At 38.8% G+C, this 23,859-nt stretch overlaps 1 protein-coding gene across 3 annotated transcripts in view; it reads right to left on the bottom strand.

Annotated features, from left to right (window-relative positions):
* NSMAF (neutral sphingomyelinase activation associated factor) overlaps positions 1-23,859 on the bottom strand; it is a 78,231-nt gene that overhangs the window by 44,776 nt on the left and 9,596 nt on the right. For all 3 annotated transcript variants that reach the window (XM_025393687.1, XM_025393686.1, XM_025393685.1), the window contains exons 2-6: positions 15,694-15,783; positions 8,017-8,095; positions 7,852-7,919; positions 7,736-7,772; positions 4,063-4,113 (exon numbers count right to left, since the gene is read on the bottom strand). In XM_025393687.1, coding sequence (XP_025249472.1) covers positions 4,063-4,113; positions 7,736-7,772; positions 7,852-7,919; positions 8,017-8,095; positions 15,694-15,783 — 325 coding nt within the window. The remainder of the gene's footprint in view (positions 1-4,062; positions 4,114-7,735; positions 7,773-7,851; positions 7,920-8,016; positions 8,096-15,693; positions 15,784-23,859) is intronic.

Here is a 23,859-nt window from a genome sequence, read left to right on the forward strand (position 1 = left end):
CAAACTGTCGCTGTCCACCGATGATGTGACCATTTACCTAGAAAACTCTAAAGATTCATCCAAAAAGTTTGTAGATCTAATAAATGAATTCAGTAAATTCTCAGGATAGAAAATCAATGTACACAAATCAGTAGCACTGCTATACACCAACAATGGCCAAGCTGAGAATCAAATCAAGAATTCCCTTCCTTTCATAACAGTTGCAAAATAAAATAAAATAAAATACTTAGGGTTATACTTAACCAAGGAGATAAAAGAGCTCTACAAGAAAAACTATAAAGTACTATTGAATAAATCATAGATGACACAAACAAATGGAAACATATCCCATGTTCATGGATGGGTAGAATCAATATTGTGAAAATGACCATATTGCCTAAAGCAAGCTACAGATTCAATGCAATTCTTATCAAGATACCACCATCACTCTTCACAGAACTCTCATCAAAATACCTTTGTCTATCCTAAACAATCCTAAAATCCATATGGCACCAAAAAAGAGCCCAAATAGCCAAAGCAGTACTAAGCAAAAAGAATAAATCTGGAGGCATCACATTATTCAACTTGAAAATATACTACAAAGCTATAGTTACTAAAATAGCATGGGACTAGTATAAAAATAGGCACATAGACCAATGGAACAGAATAGACAACCCAGAAATAAAGCCAAATACTTATAGCCAACTGATCTTTGACATAGCATACAAAAACATAAAGTGGGGAAAGGACACCCTATTCAATAAATGGTGCTGGGAAAACTGGCAAGCCACATGTAGAAGAATGAAACTGAATCCTTATATCTTACTTTATACAAAAATCAACACAAGATGGATCAAAGACTTAAACCTAAAAGTTGAAACCATAAAAATTCTAGACGATAATATTGGAAAAACTCTTCTTTTATATATCTTCTATAGGTATTTTCTCTGTGGTTACCATGGGTCTTATATAAAACATCTTAGAGTTATAATTTCTCTTAATCTGTTAACAGCTTCAGTCACATACAAAAACTATTCCTTCAAATACCTGTCTCCCTTTATGTTAATGATATCTCAAATTACATTCATTTATATTGTGTATTCATTAACACAGATTTCTAGTTATGGGGTTTTTATACTTTTGTCTTTCAATTTGTATACCAGAATTAAAACTGATTTACACACCACCATTACAGCCCTACAGTATTCTGTATTTGCCTTTATCAGCAAGATTTATAATTCCTACATTTTCATACTGGTGTTTAGTATCTTTTTGTTTCAAATTGAAGGACTCACTTTAGTATTTCCTATAAAGCAGATCTAGTGGTGGTAAACTCTGAGCTTTTGTTTATCTGGGAAAGTCCTTATCTCTCCATTTTTTTCAAGGACAATTTTGCCAGATATAGTGCTCTTTGTTGGCAGGCGTTTTTGTTTGTTTGTTTGTTTTATTTTGCTTTGTTTTTACCATTCTGAATTTATCATCCAATTTTCTGACCTGCAAGCTTTCTGGTGGAAAATCTGATCATTTTATGGGGGCTCTCTTCTGTGACCAGTTACTTTTCTCTTGCTGCTTTCAAAATTAACTCTTACTTCTGATAACATGATTATCATGTGTCTTGGTAAGGACATCTTTGAAGTCCTCCTATGTGGAAGACTTCTTAAATCTGGATGTCCATCTCCTTCCCCAGTTTTGGCAAATTTGGGACCATTATCTCTTTAAATACACTTTCTGTTTCTTTCTCTCTTCTCTTTCTTGAACTCGCATATTATGCATTTGGTCCACTTGACGGTGTGTCATTAGTACTTTAGGCTTTCTTAACTCTTTTTCATTCTTTTTTCTCTTAGCTCCACTGACTGGATAATTTCAAAAGACCTGTGCTCCAGTTTGCTGATTTTTTTCTTCTGCTTTATAGTCTGTGCTGAACTTCTATAGTGAACTTTTTAGTTAAGTTACTGCATTCTTCTCCAAAATTTCTGTTCAGTTCTTCTTCATATTTTCTTTGTTAATGTTCTCTTTGTTAAAATTCTCATTTTCTTCATGCATAATTTTCCTAAACTCATTAAGCATCTTTATGACAATAGTTTTGAATTCCTTGTCAGGTAATTAATATAGCTCCTTTTCTTTAGGGTTGGATTCTGAAAATTTATTTTGCACCTTTGATTGAACTATTTTTCTCTTCTTTGTGCTCCCTCTAACTCTGTGCTAACATCCACACATTAAAAACAACAACAACAAAAAAAAATAGTTACCTCTCCAGTCTCTAAGGACTGGCTTCATACAGGGAGAGAGACCTTCATTAATCAGCCTGGCTAGAGATGCTGGAGGCCTCTCTCTTTTCTATGGAAGTGTCTTCTCTGGACTTATGCATGTAGATTCCTAATTAGAGAAATTCATTGGTTTCATTCTTTTTCAGAAGCTTGGAATCCTTTGCTGTCTCTGGTGTCTAGATGTCTGCTGTACACAAGTCCTTTGAAGCAGTAGCATGCTACCCAGTTCTCTTTTGCTATCAGTGGCTCCAGGCATCTAGAGTATGCAGGATTCCATCTGTACTCTGAGACAGAAGAGACAGAAGCCAATCCCTTGTGCAGTTCCCCTGAAAAGTCAGAACTCTGGATGTATAGTCCAATTTTCTCTTTCCCTCTCCAGGGAGAAGCTAGAAGCTGGGAAATGTCTTCCCAGTCATGTGGTGCTGTGTGGGACGGATGATGGCCAGATAGTGACACAAATTTTTATACCGGCTTTGATGTGGTTAGTTTCATGCTCACCAGGGGTGCAGGATCCTCTTAACTGGTTTCTAGATTTCTCATAAAGGGAATTTGTCCATGTGTTGTTGAATCAGTGTCTTCACAAGAGGAAGGGGGGGCTAGAACTTCCTATTCTGCCATCTTGCTGCTGTCATTCCACCTTACCCCCTTTTTTTTTTTAATCTGAGAGTGCTTTGGTATTTTAATTCACATTGGAACAAAAGAGCTTTTCTTTACTCAGACAACCTCACTTTTATTTCCTTTCACATAATTTTTCAATGAACCATGTGCAGGTACACAATTCAGCTGGCTCTCATGAGAGCCTTTAGAGGGACAGCACCCCAGGTGAGTGGTTCTCAACTTGGGGGTAGGGTTTCCTATTGCTCCAGAGGCTTTTGTCAATGTGTGGAGGTGCTGTAACAACAACAAGGGGAGCAGTGTACAAGAGGCATTTGTTAGGGGAAAGAGCTGTAATATAAGCGACAGCCCCACACAATAAAGAACCATCCTGCCCAAAATGCCAAGAGCACCACTTGAAAATAATTAAATCTCAGTATTTATAATTTCTGACTAATCAGTGCAGGCAAGTATTTCTTGTCCGTAAAACCCAGAGGCCACTGAGTATACAATTTGTGCCGCCTAAGAGATTGTAGACTGGCCTGAAACCGAAATTCAGTCAGCCTGCGAGACTATGTTTGCCCACAAAGGATGGCTTTTCCTAACTCACACAGATCTCATTATAAGGAGCACTAGCCCCGTCCTTAGGTCCTGTAAAAACTCTCTTTTAGTAGGAGTTATCCCTCTACTATGTATTAAGCTAAAGCATAAAGAATTGAAGTACAGAATAGTTAAATGAAATGTCTATGCTTACTTGAAAAGTCCCAGGGAACTAGACATTGTATCCAAGTCTACTCATAGTTTCTACCTAATTAAGAGTACTTACAAATTATTATTGAGTTCTCAAATAAGAATATGTTATAACAAGTAAATATTTCTAGAATATTTTTAAAACTAAATTTTTTGGTAATGTACTGGTAAATTCTCAGTAACACCCAGTAAACAATCTTATAAATAATGTATATTCCGATTTTAATTTCTAATCAAATCATTTGAGTGGTTTTTCTTGATTTAGGCACTTTTTTAAATTCAAAAACTTAATTGAATTCTCTTGAACTAAAACCTGTGGTTTCCTTGGGTAATTCTGTTATAACTTCCAGGTAAGAAGCTTTTAAATGCTCATTATTATTATATTTGATTAAAGATGTTAACAGAGTCACAAAATTTTACTGCTCAAAATGACTATATAAATTGCCGGAAATACATGAAAAGCTTTACTTACCCTTTCTATTTTATATGGTGCAACAACATTATGTTCTTTAATGAAATATACCTGAGCAAGAAAAATCAATACTTGTAAAATAATAACCAAAATGTTTCATTGTAAAGAGTAACTACAAATTAGGACACTATAAATCAAATGTTTTAAATCATTGTTATATAATCTCTAGTTCCAAAAGTATTTGCTTTAGTATTAGTATTAGTATGGCTTTAAAGTACTGGTGTTAAAATAACAAATATCAAATTAAAAAGAGAATAATCCAGGCAATAAGAGAGCAACAATTACAAGATAAATAAATACAGATGATGTTTTATGAATGCCATCACTTGCACCAAGTAACCAAGTAGACAGGGAAGGAGGCTAATCCAAGTGCTGATTTTTTAAGAAATGGGTAAAACAAAGTTACTGTGGTATGAAATATGTTCACTAACATAAAGAAACCTTAGAGGTAATCTGGGCACATGGTGTTTTCACATGCACTGGGCTACCAGTCCTCACATAGTATATTAATAACTATGTGGAATACGTGACACCATCTACCAGAGCCATCAATCTCCTTGTACCTATACTTTCATCACTGCTTTTCCCTCTGCAACAATGGAAGCTGCCTGAGCTCTCAAAGTTCAGCCTCTCTACTAGGGCACAGAATATGAACACCTCCCCAAACCTGTCAGATATTCAAAAACTTTGCTCCTAGGATTATATACGGCACTCTCCCTTTTACACCCCCCCCCCCACCGCCACATACACACACATACTTCCGCTTAATCTCACATCCTCCTTTTGCCATTTCTGTTCCTTTTTGTGGCAGAATTAGTTGCAAGAGCTGTCTGTACCTTCCCTTTGGGCCCATGACAGGTTTTCATACCCTACTATACTATTGAAACCACTTTTAGATGGTCACACGAACTGCACAAGATCTCCACGTCACTATATAGTCAATTCTCAAGTCTTCCTTGACTCTTCTTCTCAGAGCATGTGACAGAGCTGATGGCTCTTCCTGAAGCAGTTTTCCACATGGCTTCCTGGACACCTGCTCCTGCTTCTCTCCAACCTCACTGGCTACTCCTTCTGTCTACTTTTGGACCCTGCTTTCTTCCCTACGTCTTTAAGTTAGAGAGCTGCAGAGCCTGAGTTCTCACACCTCTCTGTCCACTCTCAGTCCCCAGGAAATCTTATCCAGCCACAGGGCTTTAAAAAGTCTCTAGAAACTTCCAGCTCCCCAGTATGTCTTGCTAGCCTCTGCCTCCTCTCTGAAACCCAGATGGATGCATCCAAATGCCTGCTGGACGTCTCCCCTTAGAGTTCTCATGGCCATCTCAAATCTCACATTCTACCTGAAGCCTGCTCCTTCCCAACTCTCTTTATCGCTATAAAGGGCACTACTGGCCATCTCATTGGAGTCATTCTTGACTGTTCCCTTTTATACCTCTGACTAATCCGTCAGCACATCTGTTGGGTTTTCTTCAGAATATATCTAGACAATGACCACCTCTCACCATCCTGGTCCAATACACGCGGATTTCTGGAACACTCTGATAGGTCTCCTTGCTTCCACTCTTGCCCTGGTTTGTACAGCGTGTTCGTTACCCAGCCCCCAGAGAGATTTACATACAAATCAGACATGCCCCTTCTCTTCCAGCTCTCCAGTGGTGTTTCTCTCTGTGCTTTACTCTACGTCCCTTCCTTGGCCTGCAAGGCCCTACATGACATGGTCCCTGCCCCTATTCCAGCCTCCCTTTAGTGTTCTCCTCGACTTGCACAGCCCAAGAGCACTCACACTCCTACGCCTCCCACCTGTTAAGGACATGCCCACCTTCAGGCTTCTCCCCTGCCACTCTCTGTACCTGAAATGCCAGTGCTTGTGACAACTGCACGGCTCAATGCCTTAAGCCTTCTGAGTCTCTTGGTAAGTGGCCTCTTCTCAGTGAGGCATCCCTGACCACTCTTTCTAAAGCAGTGCAAGAACATTCCTTATCATTTTCTATCCTTTTGTCTTACGTTCATTTTCTTCATAGTATTTGTCAATACCTGACATTAGAGGAGACGTTTATTGTCTGTCTTCCCCATTGAAAAGTAAACTCTATGGGGCAACAGGTTTCAGATAACTTGTTCTTCCCTAGATCTCCAGAGCCTTGAATATAATACTTATTGAATCCATGAGTTGAATCTGTTATTCATATAGACATGCACACACCCTTCTTTAGGAGCAACAAAAAAAGCAAAACTCTCTAAATATAAAGCACCACACCATATTTCTGAGATCTTGTGACCTAGTATATAAGCAAAAAACCCAAAAGTTGCCTGGTTGTATACTTGACACAGGAAGCTTTAAATAATACTTGAAAGAGTAGCTTGTGTCAGGCTGGTTTTGAGTTGGCTTCATACAAGACCTCTTCCATAAACTATTAAAAGTAGGTGGAGGAATTTGGGGGCTTTATTCCTAAGCCCAAAGTTATTAAATTTTTACTAAAATAACTAAAATGTATAGTTTTATAATGAAAATCCTATCTCCAAGTGAAAAAGTACCTCTTCCTTTCAAGATATGGGCTTTGTAGAACAAGGTCATGAAGTAGAATGACATGATAGACATGAGAGGATGGGGGGGGGGTTATTAATAATGATATTTGGTCCCCAGAGCAGTAGATGGCTGTCACTGTCTTCACATATACCAGTTAAAACAATATGAAGTTGAGGAAGCCTGTGAAATGTTTTCTTCCTTAAAATTAATAGAATCATGGAAGGTAGATGTAGAAAATCAAATAATCTGCTACCTCTCAGTGTTCATAAAATAACTTTCAACACACATTAAAAGTGTTCTGTGAACAAAAGGCTTCAGTGATAGAAAAAGTGCTGGCTGCCTCCTTGGGACACTCTGCTCTGTTGCATGAGAGGATTTAAGTCAAGTTCTGAAGTCAGAAAGTCCGTGCATCTTTGTTCTCACAGCTTTTCTTATCCCTTACTTGATCCCAGAACAATTCGTCTCTGAACACTTCAACTCCCCAAGGAACGAGAACTCTGCAGAGAGTCAAGGCAACATCTGCTAACCCTTTCGCTTTAAAGATGAAGAGGGTGAAGTCCAGAGCCAAAAGAAAGTAGTCTCTTCTTATTTACAATTTTGTAATCTACATACTAATTAATAATATGACAGAAGAAAAACATGTTTTAATTGACCTTTTATTGCCAATGCTGTCCTGCTATATTGAGGGCAGTGGTGGGTGCATAAATGTAAAGGGAATAAATCTGGAATGAACAAAAGGTTATGACCACAAGGGTCATAATGATACAAGACCACCAATCCCAAATCCTTGCCTTGGTTGTCCTAAGTCCCTGAGATCATTTAAGTGGCGTGGCACTGGTCTCTTGCCTTCTAAATAGCCAGGAAGTTACAGGAAGAGCTGCATCCCTTCATTTCAAGCCTCGTAAATCGTGTATCTTGAGAGCTCCAAGGACAAAACCGCAAGCCCACAGATACCACACACTTAATAAACATGAAGAAGCCCATTAGAGATCACATTTTTTAAAAGTATATTTCTCAGTGACTGAATTCTAAAAGCATTTGAATTCTATTCCATGGTCTTCATCTGATATCTCTACAAATAAATAATTTCATTCATGCACATATATATGAATGTTCATTCAGATTAGGAAAAAATATTTATTATGTGCTTACCTGACTGAAAATGAGTGAAATACTCCCAGATTTTGCCCTAAAATGCAGATAAAAGTCATTAAATATATACAGCTTTTTGGTTGAAGTAAAATTAAACAGTGGTGAAAATGACATACTTTGTGAAGTGTCTATTGGCTCCATTTTCTCCATGCTTTCCTATTTTTATACAGTCTCTCAAAGGAATCTGGATAAAATTGAGAGAAATATTATAAAAATCAGGAAACGTAAAGACGTACACAAAAAAATAGGAATGTTTCTGTTTGTATTTAAAATGTGTTTACCTTGATGATGGGCTGGGATATTGCATCTGGTTCAAAAATCGCTGATTTTGAACATATTTTTAAGGAGCCTCTGATTTTCCTAGGGATCCAAGTACAACAGATTGTTTGATGAGCATAACAAAAATCACAAGACAATCATAGTACATTTTAATTAGAAAGCAGGTTACTAAAGCACCGCATAATAAAAGATCAACAATGCAAATAAAGAGAAACTCTCTATTTTTAGATTAACTGGTAAAACAAAACACAGAATAGTGGTTCATACTGGCATTTACAATTCAAATGTTAGAGATTTTTTAAGTTAACTTCTTTGATTTATATGTGTATCTCCATATAGTTTACAGTATCTATTGGCTAGAAACTTAATGTATCTAAGAAACATCACATTGAGAAATAGTCTTACAGACTGAAAATGCCTACACTCACCCCACCTCAGAGTAACACTGCCTGTTCTTTCGTGCGCAGTAAATGTTTACTTTAGCTTTCTATTTTCAGTGATCAATATATAGGTACTAAATAGTTGAGAAGGCCCATCCTACTGAAGGTCATGATTTAGTTTGCAATTCTTTCTCAAAGGGTTTTTGAAATTTTATATCATTTCATATCATTTTTCCAAGTTGTTAACTGTATTTATTTTTCAAATACCCAAAATTACCCAATAGTAACATAAAAACTTTCATGAAATGTCTAAACATACACAAATAGAATAGAAAACTCCCATGTACCAATGGCCTAGCACTGCAATTGTCAATATGTAGTCATTCTTGTCTTATGTAGAACCCCCTGAGACCCTGCTGAATAACACAGAAAATTACTGACATCATATACTTTATCCATAAATATTTTAGCAAAAATCTCTGAAGACAGGCTCTCTTAACAAGTGACCAATCATGAACACACTCTAAAAAATTAATAATTCCTTAATGTTATCATGTATACAGTCAGTGTTGAAATTTTTCTATTTCATAAATGTGTTTTCATAGCCAGTTGCCTCAAATCAAAATCCTAACGAAGTCCATTTTACATTTAGTTGACATGTCTTTTACATCTCTTAACCTAAAATAATTTTCCCACATTATGAATTTGGCTGAATGCATCACTGTGGTATTCTTCCAACCTATGCATTGCTTCCAAATTATTTATAAGATCTTCTGACAAGAATACTTTCAGAGGTAGTGCACGGGTACTGCCTTCACATCCAGAGGCACCGGGAGGATCAGGTGACATCAATCTCCATATATCCATTACAAAATTTCCCAGCAGCTTCTCTCACCTAAAGGTTTTGGCAGCCATTGAAAATTACTATCTAGATCAAGGGCTGGTAAAATTTCTGTAAAGAGCCAGACAGTAAATATTTTTGCTTTGTGGGCCATATGGTCTCGGTCACAACCATTCAAGTTTGCTGTTATAGGGAAAGCAGCCACACACAGTATATACACAAATGGGTGTGGCTGTGTTCCAGTAAAACTTTAAAAGAACAAGTGGCAGCTCAGATGTGGCCCAAGGGCTGTAGTTTGCCAAACCCTGCTGTGAATCCATTCTTTCATTAGGCATTGAAATTTTATCATTCATTCTATGTTATGAGCTAGAATTTGTCAACAAAGAACAACTTTACTTATCAGCAATTTGGCTACCCTGAAGTACAATTTGTACAAGGCAAATAACAAAAATGCTTTATTCTTTACCTTTATCAAGTGTCACAAAAATGAGTTGTTGTCTTCCTATCCTTTGAGGATAACTGATTAAGATTATACACACACACACACACACACACATTTATAAAATTACGTACTCATGAATTTTAACATTTATGAAACATTTCAATCCACTGCAGAGGTTATTATGTTTTGATGCTTACACTGTCCCATTTTTGGCCCAGTGTTAGCCTCTTTTACTTGCTCCTGCATCCTTTTAATTCATTTACAGTAGTCTTTGATACCTTCCTAACTTGCCAGTATGACAGGATGTCCCAGGTTCATCTCAGACATTTCCTGCCTCTGACGTAGAATCAGCCATTTCTCTAAAGAACCCCCATCCTTTCAGTGGGAAGTGGTATTAAGAGACCATATTCTTGGTGCCAATTGCTACTGAGTTATTTCTAGACCTTTTCAAATGATAGGGATAAAAAATACTGTCATTTAAAGAGAAAAGCAACACAAAGATGCCCACTCTTACCGCTACTATTCAACATAGTACTGGAAATCCTAGCCAGAGCAATTTGGCAAGTAAAAGAAAGAAAAGGCATCCAAATTGGAAAAATTAAACTGTGTCTGTTTGCAAATAATAGATTTTATATATTAAAAAAACCCTAAGGATTCTACCAAAAAAAACTATTCAAACCAACAAACAAATTCAGTAAAACTAAAGAACACAAAATCAATATACAAAAACCAGCATTGCATTTCTATATGCTAACAATGATCTATCCAAAAAAAAAATTACAGAAACAATTCAATTTATAAAAGCACCAAAAGAAAAATAAAACAGGAATAAATTTAACCAAGGAGGGAAAAAATCTGTACACTGAAAACTACAAAGCACTGATAAAAGAAACTGAAGTCAACACAAATAAATTGAAAGATACCTGGTGTTCACAGACTGGAAGAATTAACACTGCTAAAATGTTCATATTTTCCAAAGCAATCTACAAATTAAAAGCAAACCCTATTAAAATCCCAATGGCATTTTTAACAGAAAGAGAAAAAAAATTAACATTGATATGGAACCACAAAATAAAACACCCAAAGCAATCTGTTTTGCTTCATTTTAAGAAATGGGATCTCACTATGTCACCCAGGCTAGAGTGCAATAGCATGATTATAGTTCACTGCAGCCTCAAACTGGGCTCAATCAATCCTCCTGCTTCAGTTTTCTGAGTAGTTGTGACTCCAGGTGTGCATCACCATGCCCAGCTAATTTTTAGTTTTTTGAGAGATGGGGTCTTGCTAGGTTGCTCAGGCTGGTCTCCAACTCCTGGCCTCAAGTGATCCTCCCTCCTCAGCCTCCTGAGTAGCTGGGATTACAGGTGCGAGCCACCATGCCCGGTCCAAAGTAATCTTGAACAAGAACAAAACTGGTGGCATCAAACTACCTGGTTTCAAAACATGCTACAAAGCTACATTAATCAAAACAGCATGATACAGCCATACAGACCAATGGAACACAATAGAAAAAACAGAAATACATCCACATATATGCAGTCAACTAATCATCCACAAAGGTGCCAAAAACACACAATGAAGAAAGGGTAGTTTATTTAATAAATGGTGTTGAAAAAACTAGATATCCCCGTGGGAAAAAATAAAAGTGAATGCTTACCTCATCCCCTACATAAAAATCTACTTGAAATGAACTGAAGACTTAAATGTAAGTCCTGAAATTATAAAACTGCTGAAAGAAAAAATAGGGAAAAGCTTCTCAACATTGGTCTGGGCAATATTTTGGACATGACTCCAAAAGCACAAGCAATATAAGCAAAAATACACAAATGGGATTACATAAAACAAAAAACTTCTGTACAGTAAGAAAAATAATTAACAAGGTCAAAAGACAACCTATGGAATGGGAGAAAATATTTGAAAATCATACTTCTGATAAGGGGCTAATATCCAAACTACATTAAAAACTCGAACAACTCGACAGTATAATAAGAAAACAAATAGCCTATTAAAAGACAGGCAGAGGATTTGAACAGGCATTTCTCAAAAGAAGACATACAAATGGCTGGGTGCAGTGGCCCACGCCTGTAATCCCAGCACTTTGGGAGGCTGAGGCGGGTGGATCAAAAGATCAGGAGATCGAGACCATCCTGGCTAACACGGTGAAAACCCGTTTCTACTAAAAATACAAAAAAATTAGCCGGAAGTGGTGGCACACACCTGGAAGCCCAGCTACTTGGGAGGCTGAGGCAGGAGAATTGCTTGAACCCAGGAGGCGGAGGTTGCAGTGAGCAGAGATCATGCCACTGCACTCCAGCCTGGGTGACAGAGTGAGACTCCTTTTCAATTAAAGAAGAAGAAGAAGAAGAAGACATACAAATGGTCAACAAGCATATGAAAAGATCCTCAGCAGCCTTAATCATCAGAGAAAAGCAAATCAAAACCACATTAAGCTATTGCCTCACACCTGTTAGGATGGCTATTATCAAAAAACAAAAGATAACAGATGTTGGCAAGAGCGTGGAGAAAAGAGAACCCTTATATACTGCTGGTGGGAATGTGAATTGGTTTAGCCATTAAAGAAAACAGTACAGAAGTTCCTCAAAAAACTAAAAAAAGAACTACCATACTACCTAGCAATCCCACTTCTAGGTATACATCCAAAGCAAATGGAATCAGTATGTTGAAGATATATCTGTACTCTCATGTTCATTACAGTATTATTTACAGTAGCCAAGATTTGGGGTCAATCTAAGTGTCCACTGATAGACGAATGAATAAAGAAAATACTATATATATGAATATAAAACATATAAAAATAGACATATATACATACACACAATGGAATATTATTCAGCCTCAAAAAAGAAGGAAATCCTGTTACTTGTGGCCATGTGGATGGACTTGGAGGACATTACGCTAAGTAAAATAAGCCAGCCACAGAAGGACAAACACTACATGATTTCATGTAGAATCAAAAAGAGTTGAATTCAAAGAAGAGACTAGAATGGAACTTACGAAAATTCCTTAGGTGGGAAAGCTCAGAGCTTTGTTCAGGCAAGAATAAGTTTAACTTTATGAAATTAAAGGGGGTATGGGTGGAAGAAATGGGGAGATGCTGGGCAAAGTGCACAAATTATCCATTATCCAGGATAAGTTCTGCAGATTTAATGTAGAGCTATTGACTACAGTCCATACAGGTATCGTACACTTGAAATTGGCTCAGAAAGTAGATCTTACATGTTCTTACTCCCACACACACAAAAGAAGGTACCTGTGAGGTGATGGATATGATAATTACCTTGATTGTGGTCATCATTTCACAATGTGTATATATATCAAAACATCACATTGTATACCCTAAATATATACAATTTTTATTCATCAATTATATCTCAATAAAGCTGGAAGAAAGGGGAAAAGTGCATGAAAAAGGCTTTATTTCTTGAATATTATGTATATGTCTCTTTTATACTGGAAAATCTGAGTCTTGGCTATACTTATTCAATTGTTTTATCCAATTATATAAATACATGTACATGTGTGTATAAAATAGTTTCAAAATAATAATATTAACAGTATACTATTAACAACAATATTGTTACTGGGAAGTTTACAATTACTTTGCATTCTTTTTCAACTTCTTTGCAATTCTGTTTCATCTTACCAGAGATACACAGTCAAATTATTATATTGTAAAGTTGATTAAAATAATTTTCTGTGGCTAACTCCAACTTTATAATTAAATTCATTTGTTTCGTGTCTTTTATTTTTTAATATTAGTTGTAATAAATAGAAACAGAGTTTCGCTATGTTGACCAGGCTAGTCTCAAACTCCTAGCCTCAAGAGATTGTACTGCCTTGGCTTACCAAAGTGCTGGGATTACCAGTGTGAACCACCACGCCTGAACTGTTTCATTTTGTCTTTGATTTTTAGGGCTTACTGGGTTTTTTTTATTTTTATTTATTGATTGATTGATTTTTGAGACAGAGTCTTGCTCTGTCACCCAGGCTAGAGTACAGTGGCGCAATCTCGGCTCACTGCAACCTCTGCCTCCCAAGTTCAAGCAATTCTCCTGCCTCAGTCTCCCAAGTAGCTGGGATTACAAGGGTATGCCACCACACCCGGCTCATTTTTGTATTTTTAGTGGAGACGAGGTTTCACCATATTGGCCAGGCTGATCTCTAACTCCTGACCTCAAGTAATCCGCCAGCCTTGGCCTCCCAAAGTACTGGGATTACAGGCATGAGCCATCACACCTGGCCTTACTGTTTCTTTTTAAATTTAATTCTATATTTAAAATCTATAAAAGATGGCCTCTCAGCCTTTTAGCTAGGATAAAGTGTAGTAAAAATCTATAAAATATTTCTATGGTTCCAAAACGAAAGTTATAAAATAAGGTACATTTGGAGAAGTCCTCGTTCCATCTCTATATTGTTCTCCTGATCCTTCCCCTCTTCTGTGTAGATAACCATCTCCACTACCTTTTAGCTTTTGTCTCCGATTTTTAAAAACATAATGATAAATCTGCCCCCTTCTTACAAAAGTAGCTTATGACACACAGTATTCTGCCCCTTGCTTTTAACACTTAATACATGTACAGATCACAGCATTACAAAGATCTTCATTCCTTGTTGAACCTGCATAGTACTCCATCATGTGGCCATTCCTTATCAGTTAGTTCAGTCAGTCTCCTGTAGGACTGTTCCTAGTCTTTTGCTAGTACAAGTAGTGCTATAATAAACAACCTTGTGCATATGTCCATTAATAATAATGCCAGTGTCTCTTTGAAATTGTATCCTAGAAGTAGCAGTGCTAGATCAGTAGGTTCATGCACATGTCATCTTACCAGATATTACCAAATACATCTACATGGGGCTGTACCATTTTGCCATAATAGTTACTTTAAAATAATAAAAACAGGTTTCAGTTTGCTACCTGTAGTTGTATTTTAATAATAAACAAGTACATTTAATTTTAAGCAAGGCATTATGATGATATACGATAGACGAATGTTGGAAGGAAAAAAGATATGGAATGAGGGAAAAGAATATGAGCAAAATTCCAGAGATAAGAAAGCAAGGTGCTGTGTTCAGGGATGAATAGTTGTCTAATTTGATTGAATGCCAGGGAAATAGATAAGTCATAAGCTACCAAACAAAAAAACCAAGTAATTTTTACTTTAGCTTGTATTTAAACAAATACCACATGTTTTTTATCCTTTAAGGATAAAACCTGAATAAAAATAAATGGATTTATCTGTCAAAGAATTTTCTAAGTTATGGCTTATAGTTGTTAAGTAACCTCCCAAAAGGAAATCATTAGCAGATACATTTTTGCTGGAACAATTTTCATCTTAGTTAATTAGAAGTTGCCATTTTAAGCAAACAAAAAGCTTCATTACACACTTTTGTACATAGCTTTCAAAAGGTAACGTCAAAGAAACAATCTGTTTTTATAGTTATGAGTAATAGTTACTAAGATATTGAGAAATCAGATCTTGCTTCTAGTTCAAATCGCATTATTCATTTTGAAAGTGCTGATTTTATACCACTCTTGTGGTTTATAATCATTACTTTATAACATTGTCACCCAAATAATCAAGAGCAAAAGATACTGCATAACTATAAGAGGGATGCAAGAAAAGAAAGATGGGATGGATTGGAGTCCGATCAAGCTTAAGATATCCACAACCCAGAATTAGAACAAATGCTTTTCAGCTTTGAAAAATGTTTCAAGTTACAATTACAACTTTTAAATACACTCTTCTCATTACTTCCCTAATAAGAGAAAAGATGAAAAAACTTCATGGGAGATAAAATAATAAACATAGCATAAACTCTCCAAAAGACTCCCCTGGGTTACAACCTTCAATAAAAATCTAAATAAAATTTACTTTAATTTTTTTAAAGCCTAATTTTTTTCTTTAGTTAACACTTATATGATCACACATTTAACTTTAAAAGTATCAATATCAGAAAGGTTTGTCTGTCCATGGAGATACCGAAGCTTCCTTACCTTTCATGGTGACTGCCCTTGTGCAAAATGTGATTGGCTCTATGCTGTTCAAAGTAGTACTCCTCCAAGTTAAGCAGCAGCAAGGAAAATCTGGATTCGGGGGGAAAAAAAACATCTTTCAGTTTATTTTTTAGTAAGTGTAAGAAGGCAATATATTTAAAACGCCTGATCCCAAAAAGTTTTTCCATTCATGAATTTAACAAACACTTACGAAACATGTGTATCATGCCAGGCAGTCCTCTCTACCCAGTGGCAGGAAGTACATAGATGGGCCTGCCTTGTGTCCAAATAACTACTATGGCAAAAATAAAATCGCTCACCAGGTGGACGTACTACTCTTTTACAGAAACCCTGAACTTTGTGAAGTTAAACGCATCCTTACCTGAACAAAGCTCAGAGCTTTCCCAATTAGGAAATTTTGGTCATTTGTCTCCCCTGACTGAACAATGCTAGGCTTCCCCACCTCTTCCCTGTCATACCCCCCGCCGCCCCCAACATCTGTCTCATGGTTATCTAAGTTACTCCCACAAGACCACATGCCTCTAGGAGAGAGATTTTTTTTTTTTTTTTTTTGAGATGGATTTTCACTCTTGTTGCCCAGCCTGGCGTGCAATGGCGCAATCTCGGCTCACCATAACCTCCGCCTCCCGGGTTCAAGTAATTCTCCTGCCTCAGCCTCCCAAGTAGCTGGGATTACAGGCATGTGCCACCACACCTGGCTAATTTTGTATTTTTAGTAGAGACGGGGTTTCTCCATGTTGGTCAGGCTGGTCTCAAACTCCCAACCTCAGGTGATCCGCCCACCTCAGCCTCCCGAGGTGGTGCTGGGATTACAAGCATGAGCCACTGCACCCAGCCGACAGATCTTTAGATATTCCCCTGTGATAACCAGCCCATGCTGTCTATATAATGGGTGTTTAATAAGTAAAATGAGTAAACCAAACTGAATGGGATTGAAATACAGTTCTTTTTAAAGTTGTAAGTGATTTAAACTTTTAAAAACAAGAGAAGATATTAAGAAAAATTATTAATTTTGTTGTATGGCTACAGCAACAAATACATGATAAATAAGTGAAAACAGGCATTTTTCTGTTTTGTTTTGTCATAAGGACCAGGAAACATCAATGGTATCTAGAGTTACAAGCAAAAGCTTTCATGAAAAGTGTGGGACTTGAGATGGACCTTAAGTTCCAGTGTGTTAGAGGAAGAAATTTACATTAAACATGGCAGATTACACATATATGTTTATTTCCCTGCCTCTTGAAACACCACTACAATGTGAATAAAACTATTTTTAAATGGTAAAACCCACAGGGTAAAGCAAATTGGAGAGATATTAAAGCAGAGAAGAGACATGAACAAATCTGTAAGAAATGGAAAGCAGACGGCGGGGAATAAGCAGTGCTCAGAAATCAGAACTTCAGATGCCTCCAGAGAAGGCACCACTCAGGAGAAAACCAGTTCAAGTCACTGGACTTCCAAAAAGTTCAGAAACTGCAGTATCAGGTGCTGGAGAGGATGTGCAGAAATAGGAATGCTTTTACACTGTTGGTGGGAGTGTAAATTAGTTCAGCCATGGTGGAAGACAGTGTGGCGATTCCTCAAGGATCTAGAACTAGAAATACCATTTGACCCAGCAATCCCATTACTGGGTATATACCCAAAGGATTATAAATCATTCTACTATAAAGACACATGTACATGTATGTTTAATGCGGCACTGTTCACAATAGCAAAGACTTGGAACCAACCCAAATGCCCATCAATGATAGACTGGATAAAGAAAATGTGGCACATATAGACCATGGAATACTATGCAGCCATAAAAAAGGATGAATTCATGTCCTTTGCAGGGACATGGATGAAGCTGGAAACCATCATTCTCAGCAAACCAACACAAGAACAGAAAACCAAGCACTGCATGTTCTCATTCATAGGTGGGAATTGAACAATGAGAACACATGGACACAGGGCAGGGAATACCACACATGGGGGCCTTTTGCGGGGTGGGAGCTAGGGGAGGGATAGCATTAGGAGAAATACCTAATATAGATGACGGGTTGATGGGCATAGCAAACCACCATGGCACGTGTATACCTATGTAACAAACCTGCACATTCTGCACATGTACCCTAGAACTTAAATTAAAAGAAAAAAAAAAAAAGAAAGAAATTGCAGTATCAGGTACCAAAAGGACAGGGTTTGTAAAGCATGAGGGGTGATTAAAAGTAAATGAGGGCAGTGGCCCCCAATTCTTTTCCTGATGGGTTACCCCTACTGCACTCTGGCATGTGGTTTTTCTACAAAAAAAAAAAAAAAAAAAAAAAAAAGGTGGAGATGGTGGAGAGCAGGACTGTAGTGTGAAAAGAGGATGATTATGCAAAACATAAAATAGATGAACACTAGTTTGCTGAGAATTATGGTTTCCAGCTTCATCCATGTATCACTCCAGGCAGGAGTCTGGTACATTAGTTTTGGAAAAAACTAAATAGCCTCAGAGAAAAAGCCAGGTCTCTACATTATCCCACAGTGAAACTCAACTGAAATGGCCCATTCCCAGTGACACAGAATTACATGCTTCACATTTAAATATGAATGAACAGCCCATGATCACAGCCTCTAGGATGAAAGAACAAAGCCAAGGCAAGCAGGAAGAATGCAACTTGAAGGACTAAACACAATGCAGAGAACAGAAGAAAAGGTCAAAAGGTTATAATTAATGTCCCTACAAAGAAGAAGTTATATTCATGACACCAGAAGAGATGCTCATTAAAAAAAAAAATAGGCCGGGTGCAGTGGCTCACACCTGTAATCCCAACACTTTGGGAGGCCGAGGCAGGCAGTTTGCCTGAGGTCAGGAGTTCGAGACCAGCCTGGCCAACATGGTGAAACCCCACCTCTACTAAAAGTACAAAAATTAGCCAGGTGTGGTGGCGGGCACCTATAATCCCAGCTACTCAGGAGGCTGAGGCAGGAGAATTGCTTGAACCTGGGAAGCAGAGGTTGCAGTGAGCCGAGATCATACCACTGCACTCTAGCTTGGGTGACAAGAGCAAGACTCCATCTCAAAATAGTAATCATCAGCATCATCATTATCATCATCATCTGAACCAAAAGAAAAGTAACTCAAAAAATTAAAAATGATAGCAAAAACCAGTTATACCATCCTAATCGGTAACTTGTATTGACCTGTTCTCTATATTTAAATCCATGAACAAGAATCAATTACAGGCTAAACTGCCGGAGTGCAAAACAAAATGTACATTATCAATACTTAATCTGAATTTCAATATAATCACAAGACAGAATTGGAGCTACGCATCCTTCCTTCTCTTTCCTAATCTTCTCACTCCTTCTCTTATAGAGAGGGAAGAATAAAGTAAGTATCCTTCAACAAGACAAGGGCGTAATTTCATTTCTATGAAGCACAATGGCCTTCAGAGACAACTCTTCCATATAATTATTAAAATATAATCATATCAACTATTTTAGAACTAAAGTCATCATTTTGGTAAGTGAATTAATTATAGCCTCCTTAATTTATCAATATGCATATTTTGCAAGAAATGTAAAACACATAGTTAAGGGATATAACCAAATCATATTGTTCGAAGTTAAAGGATTAAGAAACTTTTCTAAGTCTATATTTTCTTTTTACTAAAGTGTTGTTATACCCGCTTTAAAACTTTTCTATGTAAAAATTATTACAATTAAGTTTCATGATTTTCAGAACAATGATTTTCAAACTACATTTTACGTATTAAAAGGGTCCATGCTTTAAAAAAAAATTAAAATCACCATTTTGTAATTGGATGGTCTCATCCATTGGTATTGTATCTGACTGTAAATTATTTCTTTAGAAGACTCTTAGCCCTGCCCCTACATATTCCTAGTTTAATCCTCCTTTGCAGAGGTGTGGTTTCATTCTCTGTAGAGAAGTATCCTCACTGAGCAACTCAACAATCCTAAAAAGATATTTTCCTATTCTCACGTCACCTAAATTTTAAAGCCCACTGTACAACACTTAACCAGAACTTAAAATAGCTAGAGTAACCCTGCATTCCGCTCAACAACTACTCAACACTCGGCTGATGAACAATATTTACAGTGGATCCAGAAGGTTTTGCTAGTCAATGCTTTCTCCAACAGGCTGAAAGGAGCTGGGCACATTCCTCAGCCCCCGGGCTCAAAACTCCCTGAGCCCAGTACAAACACCACCTGGAAAGTCTCCGATAAGGAGACAGCCATTCAAGGTTACTGAAAGCGCGGGAGCCAAAAGAATTTCTTTGTTCCCCTGCAACTTTCGGGCTATAAAAAGCAAACGCTCGCATTGTTCGGGGCCCTCTTGTATACTGTGTAAAGGAGGGACCAGGTTCGAACTTGTAGTAAAGATCCTTGCCGCTTGGCTTTACCTCTGGACTCTGGTGGTCTTCTTTGGGGAACAAACTGTCTGGGCATAACATCTGGGGGCCCGTCCGGGATTCCCCAAGCCCACCAGACCCCTGGTCAACAGATCTGCTAAGATCGATCTACTGATAGGTAAGCCGGCTCGTCTCCGTTTGTCTGTCTGTGTCTGTGTGTCTGTTCTGAATCTGAATCTGTGACTCGCGAGGTCTGAAACTGAAGCTGGCACAGTCCTGGCGGACGCGCTATAGGACAGCCAGTGGAGACCGGTGGGAGACGTCCCCTGGCTCTCTTCTGATTTAAATTCCGATCTGAGCTGCCGGAGCGCGTTTGCGATCCAGGCAGCAGCTGCGCTGGCGATCTGAGTTGCCGGAGCGCGTTCGCGATCCAGGCAACAGCTGACTCTGAATTGCCCCGGTCCCCGGGTGCGCGCTCACAGTCTGAGTTGCCCCGGTCCCCGGGCGCGCGCGTGCGGTCTGAGTTGCCCCGGTCCCCGGGCGCGCGCNATCCTTGCCGCTTGGCTTTACCTCTGGACTCTGGTGGTCTTCTTTGGGGAACAAACTATCTGGGCATAACAAGGCTTCACTGTGATAAGAAGTGTAACCCTAGCACCTTGGGAGGCAGTGCTGGGACGCCATGACACCTTCGTGATGTGTGCAGAGGCAAAGGAAAGCACAGGAGTGCTGTATATTTGCCACCTCTACTCTCAATACCCCAACACCAGCCTTGAATGAAGCTAGACTATAGTGCCCCTACTAGAGAGTTGATTTAATTAAACAGGGCATTTTTAAGAAGCTTCTGAAAATGATTTCTGAAATAAGGAAGAAATTAAGAAAACTGTTATAGACAAGGCAAGATCACAGTCCTACTACTCACCACTGGAAACATTCCCCCAGTAATACATTGGATGGTGATATAGTTTGGATGTTCTGTCCCCTCCATATTTCATGTTGAAATGTGATTCCCAGTGTTGGAGGTGGAGGCCTGGTAAGAGGTGATTGGATCATGGGGGTAGATCCCTCATGAATGACTCAGCACCATCCCCTTAGTGATAAATGAGTTCACAATCTGTTCACTCAAACTCTGGTTGTTTAAAAGGGTCTGGGACCTTCCCTTTCTCTCTCCTGCTCTGTCTCTTGCCATGAGATACACCTGCTCCCACTTCACTTTCTGCCATGAGTAAAAGCTCCCTGAGGCTTACCAGAAACCAAGCAGATGCTGGTGCCTTGCTTCCTGTACAACCTGCAGAACCATGAGCCAATTAAGCCTCTTTCCATTGTAAATTACCCAGCCTCAGGTATTTCTTTATAGCAAAACAAAAACAGATTAAGACATAAAATTGGCACCAAGGAATAGGGCATTTTATTATGAATATACGTAAAGACGTGGAAGCAGCTTTGGAACAGGGTAACAGGCAGAGGTTGGAAGAGTTTGGGGGACTCAGAAGAGGACAGGAAGACAAAGGAAAGTTTGGAACTTCTCAGCAAATGGTTAAATGGTTGTGACCAAAATGCAAATAGGAATATGGACAGTGAAGGCCAGGCTGACATGGTCTCAGATGGAAGTGAGGAAATTAATGGGAACTGAAGCAAAGGTCGCCCTTATTACAAACTAGCAAAGAACTTGGCTGCATCTGTGTCTATGTTCCTAGGGATCTGTGGAAGGTTGAACATAAGAGTAATGACTTAGGTAGGGCATGTGGCAGAAGAAATTTCTAAGCAGCAAAGTGTTCCAGAACTGGTCTGGCTGCTTCTAAAAGCCAACAATCAGATACAGGAACAAATAAATGACTTAAAGTTGAAACTTACATTTAAAAGGAAAGCAGAACATAAAAGTTTGGGAAATTTGCAGCCTGGCCCTGTGACAGAGAAAGAAAAAGCATTTTCAGGAGAGGAATTCAAGCCGGGGGAGTAAGCTATGGAGTAATTGCTTGCTAGAGAGATGAGCATGACTGAAAGGTTGCCAAGGGCTAATATCCAAAACAATGGGGAAAAGGCCTCAAAGGCATTTCAGAAGTTTTCAGGATGTCCCTCCCATCACAGAGGGCCTAGGAGAGGAAAGAAGGACTTAGGGGGCCAAGCCCCGGTTCCTACTGCCCAACACAGCCTAGGGACACTGCTCCCAGCAGACCCGCTGCTCCACCTCCAGCCATGGCTCAAAGGGCCACAAGTACAACTCACGCTGCTGCTCTAAAGGTTGCAAAACATTAGCTTGGGCAGCTTCCATGTGGTGTTAGGTCTGCAGGTGCACAGAATGCAGGCATGAAGGAGTCTTGGCAGCTTCCCCCTAGATTTCAGAGGATGTGTGAAAAGGCCTGGGATCCCGGGCAGAAGCCTGCTGCAAGGATGGAGCCCATACAGAGAACCTCTACGATGGCAGTGTGAAAGGGAGAAGCGGGCTAGAGCCCCCAAACAGAGTCCCCACCAAGTGGAGCTGTGGGAAGGGGGCCACTGCCCTCTAGACTCAACAATGGTAGAGCCATCAGCAACTTGCAGCCTCAGCATGGAAAAGCTGCTGGCACTCAACTCCAACCTGTGACAGCAGCCATGTGGGCTGCACCCTTCAAAGCCACAGAGGCAGAGCTGCCTAAGGCCTTAGGAGCCCACTTCTTACACCACTGTGCCCTGGGTATGGGACAAGGAGTCATAGGAGATTATTTTGGAGTATTAAGATTTAATGACTGCCCTACTGGGTTTCAGACTTCAGTGGGGTCTACCGCCCCTTTCTTTTGGCAGATTTCTCCCTTTCGAATGGGAATGTTTACCCAATGCCTGTACCACCACTGTATCTTGAAAGTAGATAAATTGTTTTGATTTTACAGGCTCATAGGTGGAAAGAAATGGGTTTAAGATGAGACTTAGGACTTTGGACTTGATGTTGAAATAAGTGAAGACTTTGGAGGACTATTGGGAAGAAATGATTGTATTTTCCAATGTAAGAACATGAGGTTTAGGGGGTCAGGGGCAGAATGATATAGTTTGGATGTTTGTCCCCTCCAAATCTCATGTTAAAATGGAATTATCAATGTTGAAAGGAGGGTCCAGTGGGAGGTGACTGGATCATGGGGGCAGATCCCTCATGAATGCCTCAGCACCACCCCCTTGGAAATAAGCGAGTTCATGCTCAGTTAGTTCACATGAGATCTGGTTGTTTAAAAGAGTCTGGGACCTCCTCCTCCTCTCTCTTGCTCCCTCTCTTGCCATGTGATGTACCCACTCCCACTTCATCTTCAACCATGAGTAAAAAGCTCCCTGAGGCTTCATCAGAAGCCAAGCACATGCCAGTGCCATCCTTCCTTCCTGTACAGCCCGCAGAACTGTGAGCCAATTAAACTCTCTTGAATTACCAAGTCTCAGATATTTCTTTATAGCAAAATAAAAATAGACTAACATAAACAATCTCTGAAGAGAGTCATTCAAACATTATTATTCCATCTAAACTAACTTCCCCTTTCTCAATTGTGCTATGAAGTCTTCACCAAAGCAAACCTTCTCCTCCGCCAAAGTTCAGATGAATTAAATCTACTGCCTTTTCCTGACTTTCCTGCATTTTACCTGACCTCAAACATAGTCAGAACTCTGTCAAAAGAGACGAGATTAGCAGCATGACGTTCATGCTGGGGACTGGTGACAACAACTTCCTCTTCTAGTGGTTTATAAATAATCTGTCTGATCTAGAATTTGCATTAAACCTATTTATGCACATATGTTCTTTCAGCACCTTTCAAAGTTCCTAGATCAATGAAATAATTCTGTGGTTTTA

Source organism: Theropithecus gelada, chromosome 8 (genome assembly GCF_003255815.1).
Source record: "Theropithecus gelada isolate Dixy chromosome 8, Tgel_1.0, whole genome shotgun sequence".
Lineage (NCBI taxonomy): Eukaryota > Metazoa > Chordata > Mammalia > Primates > Cercopithecidae > Theropithecus > Theropithecus gelada.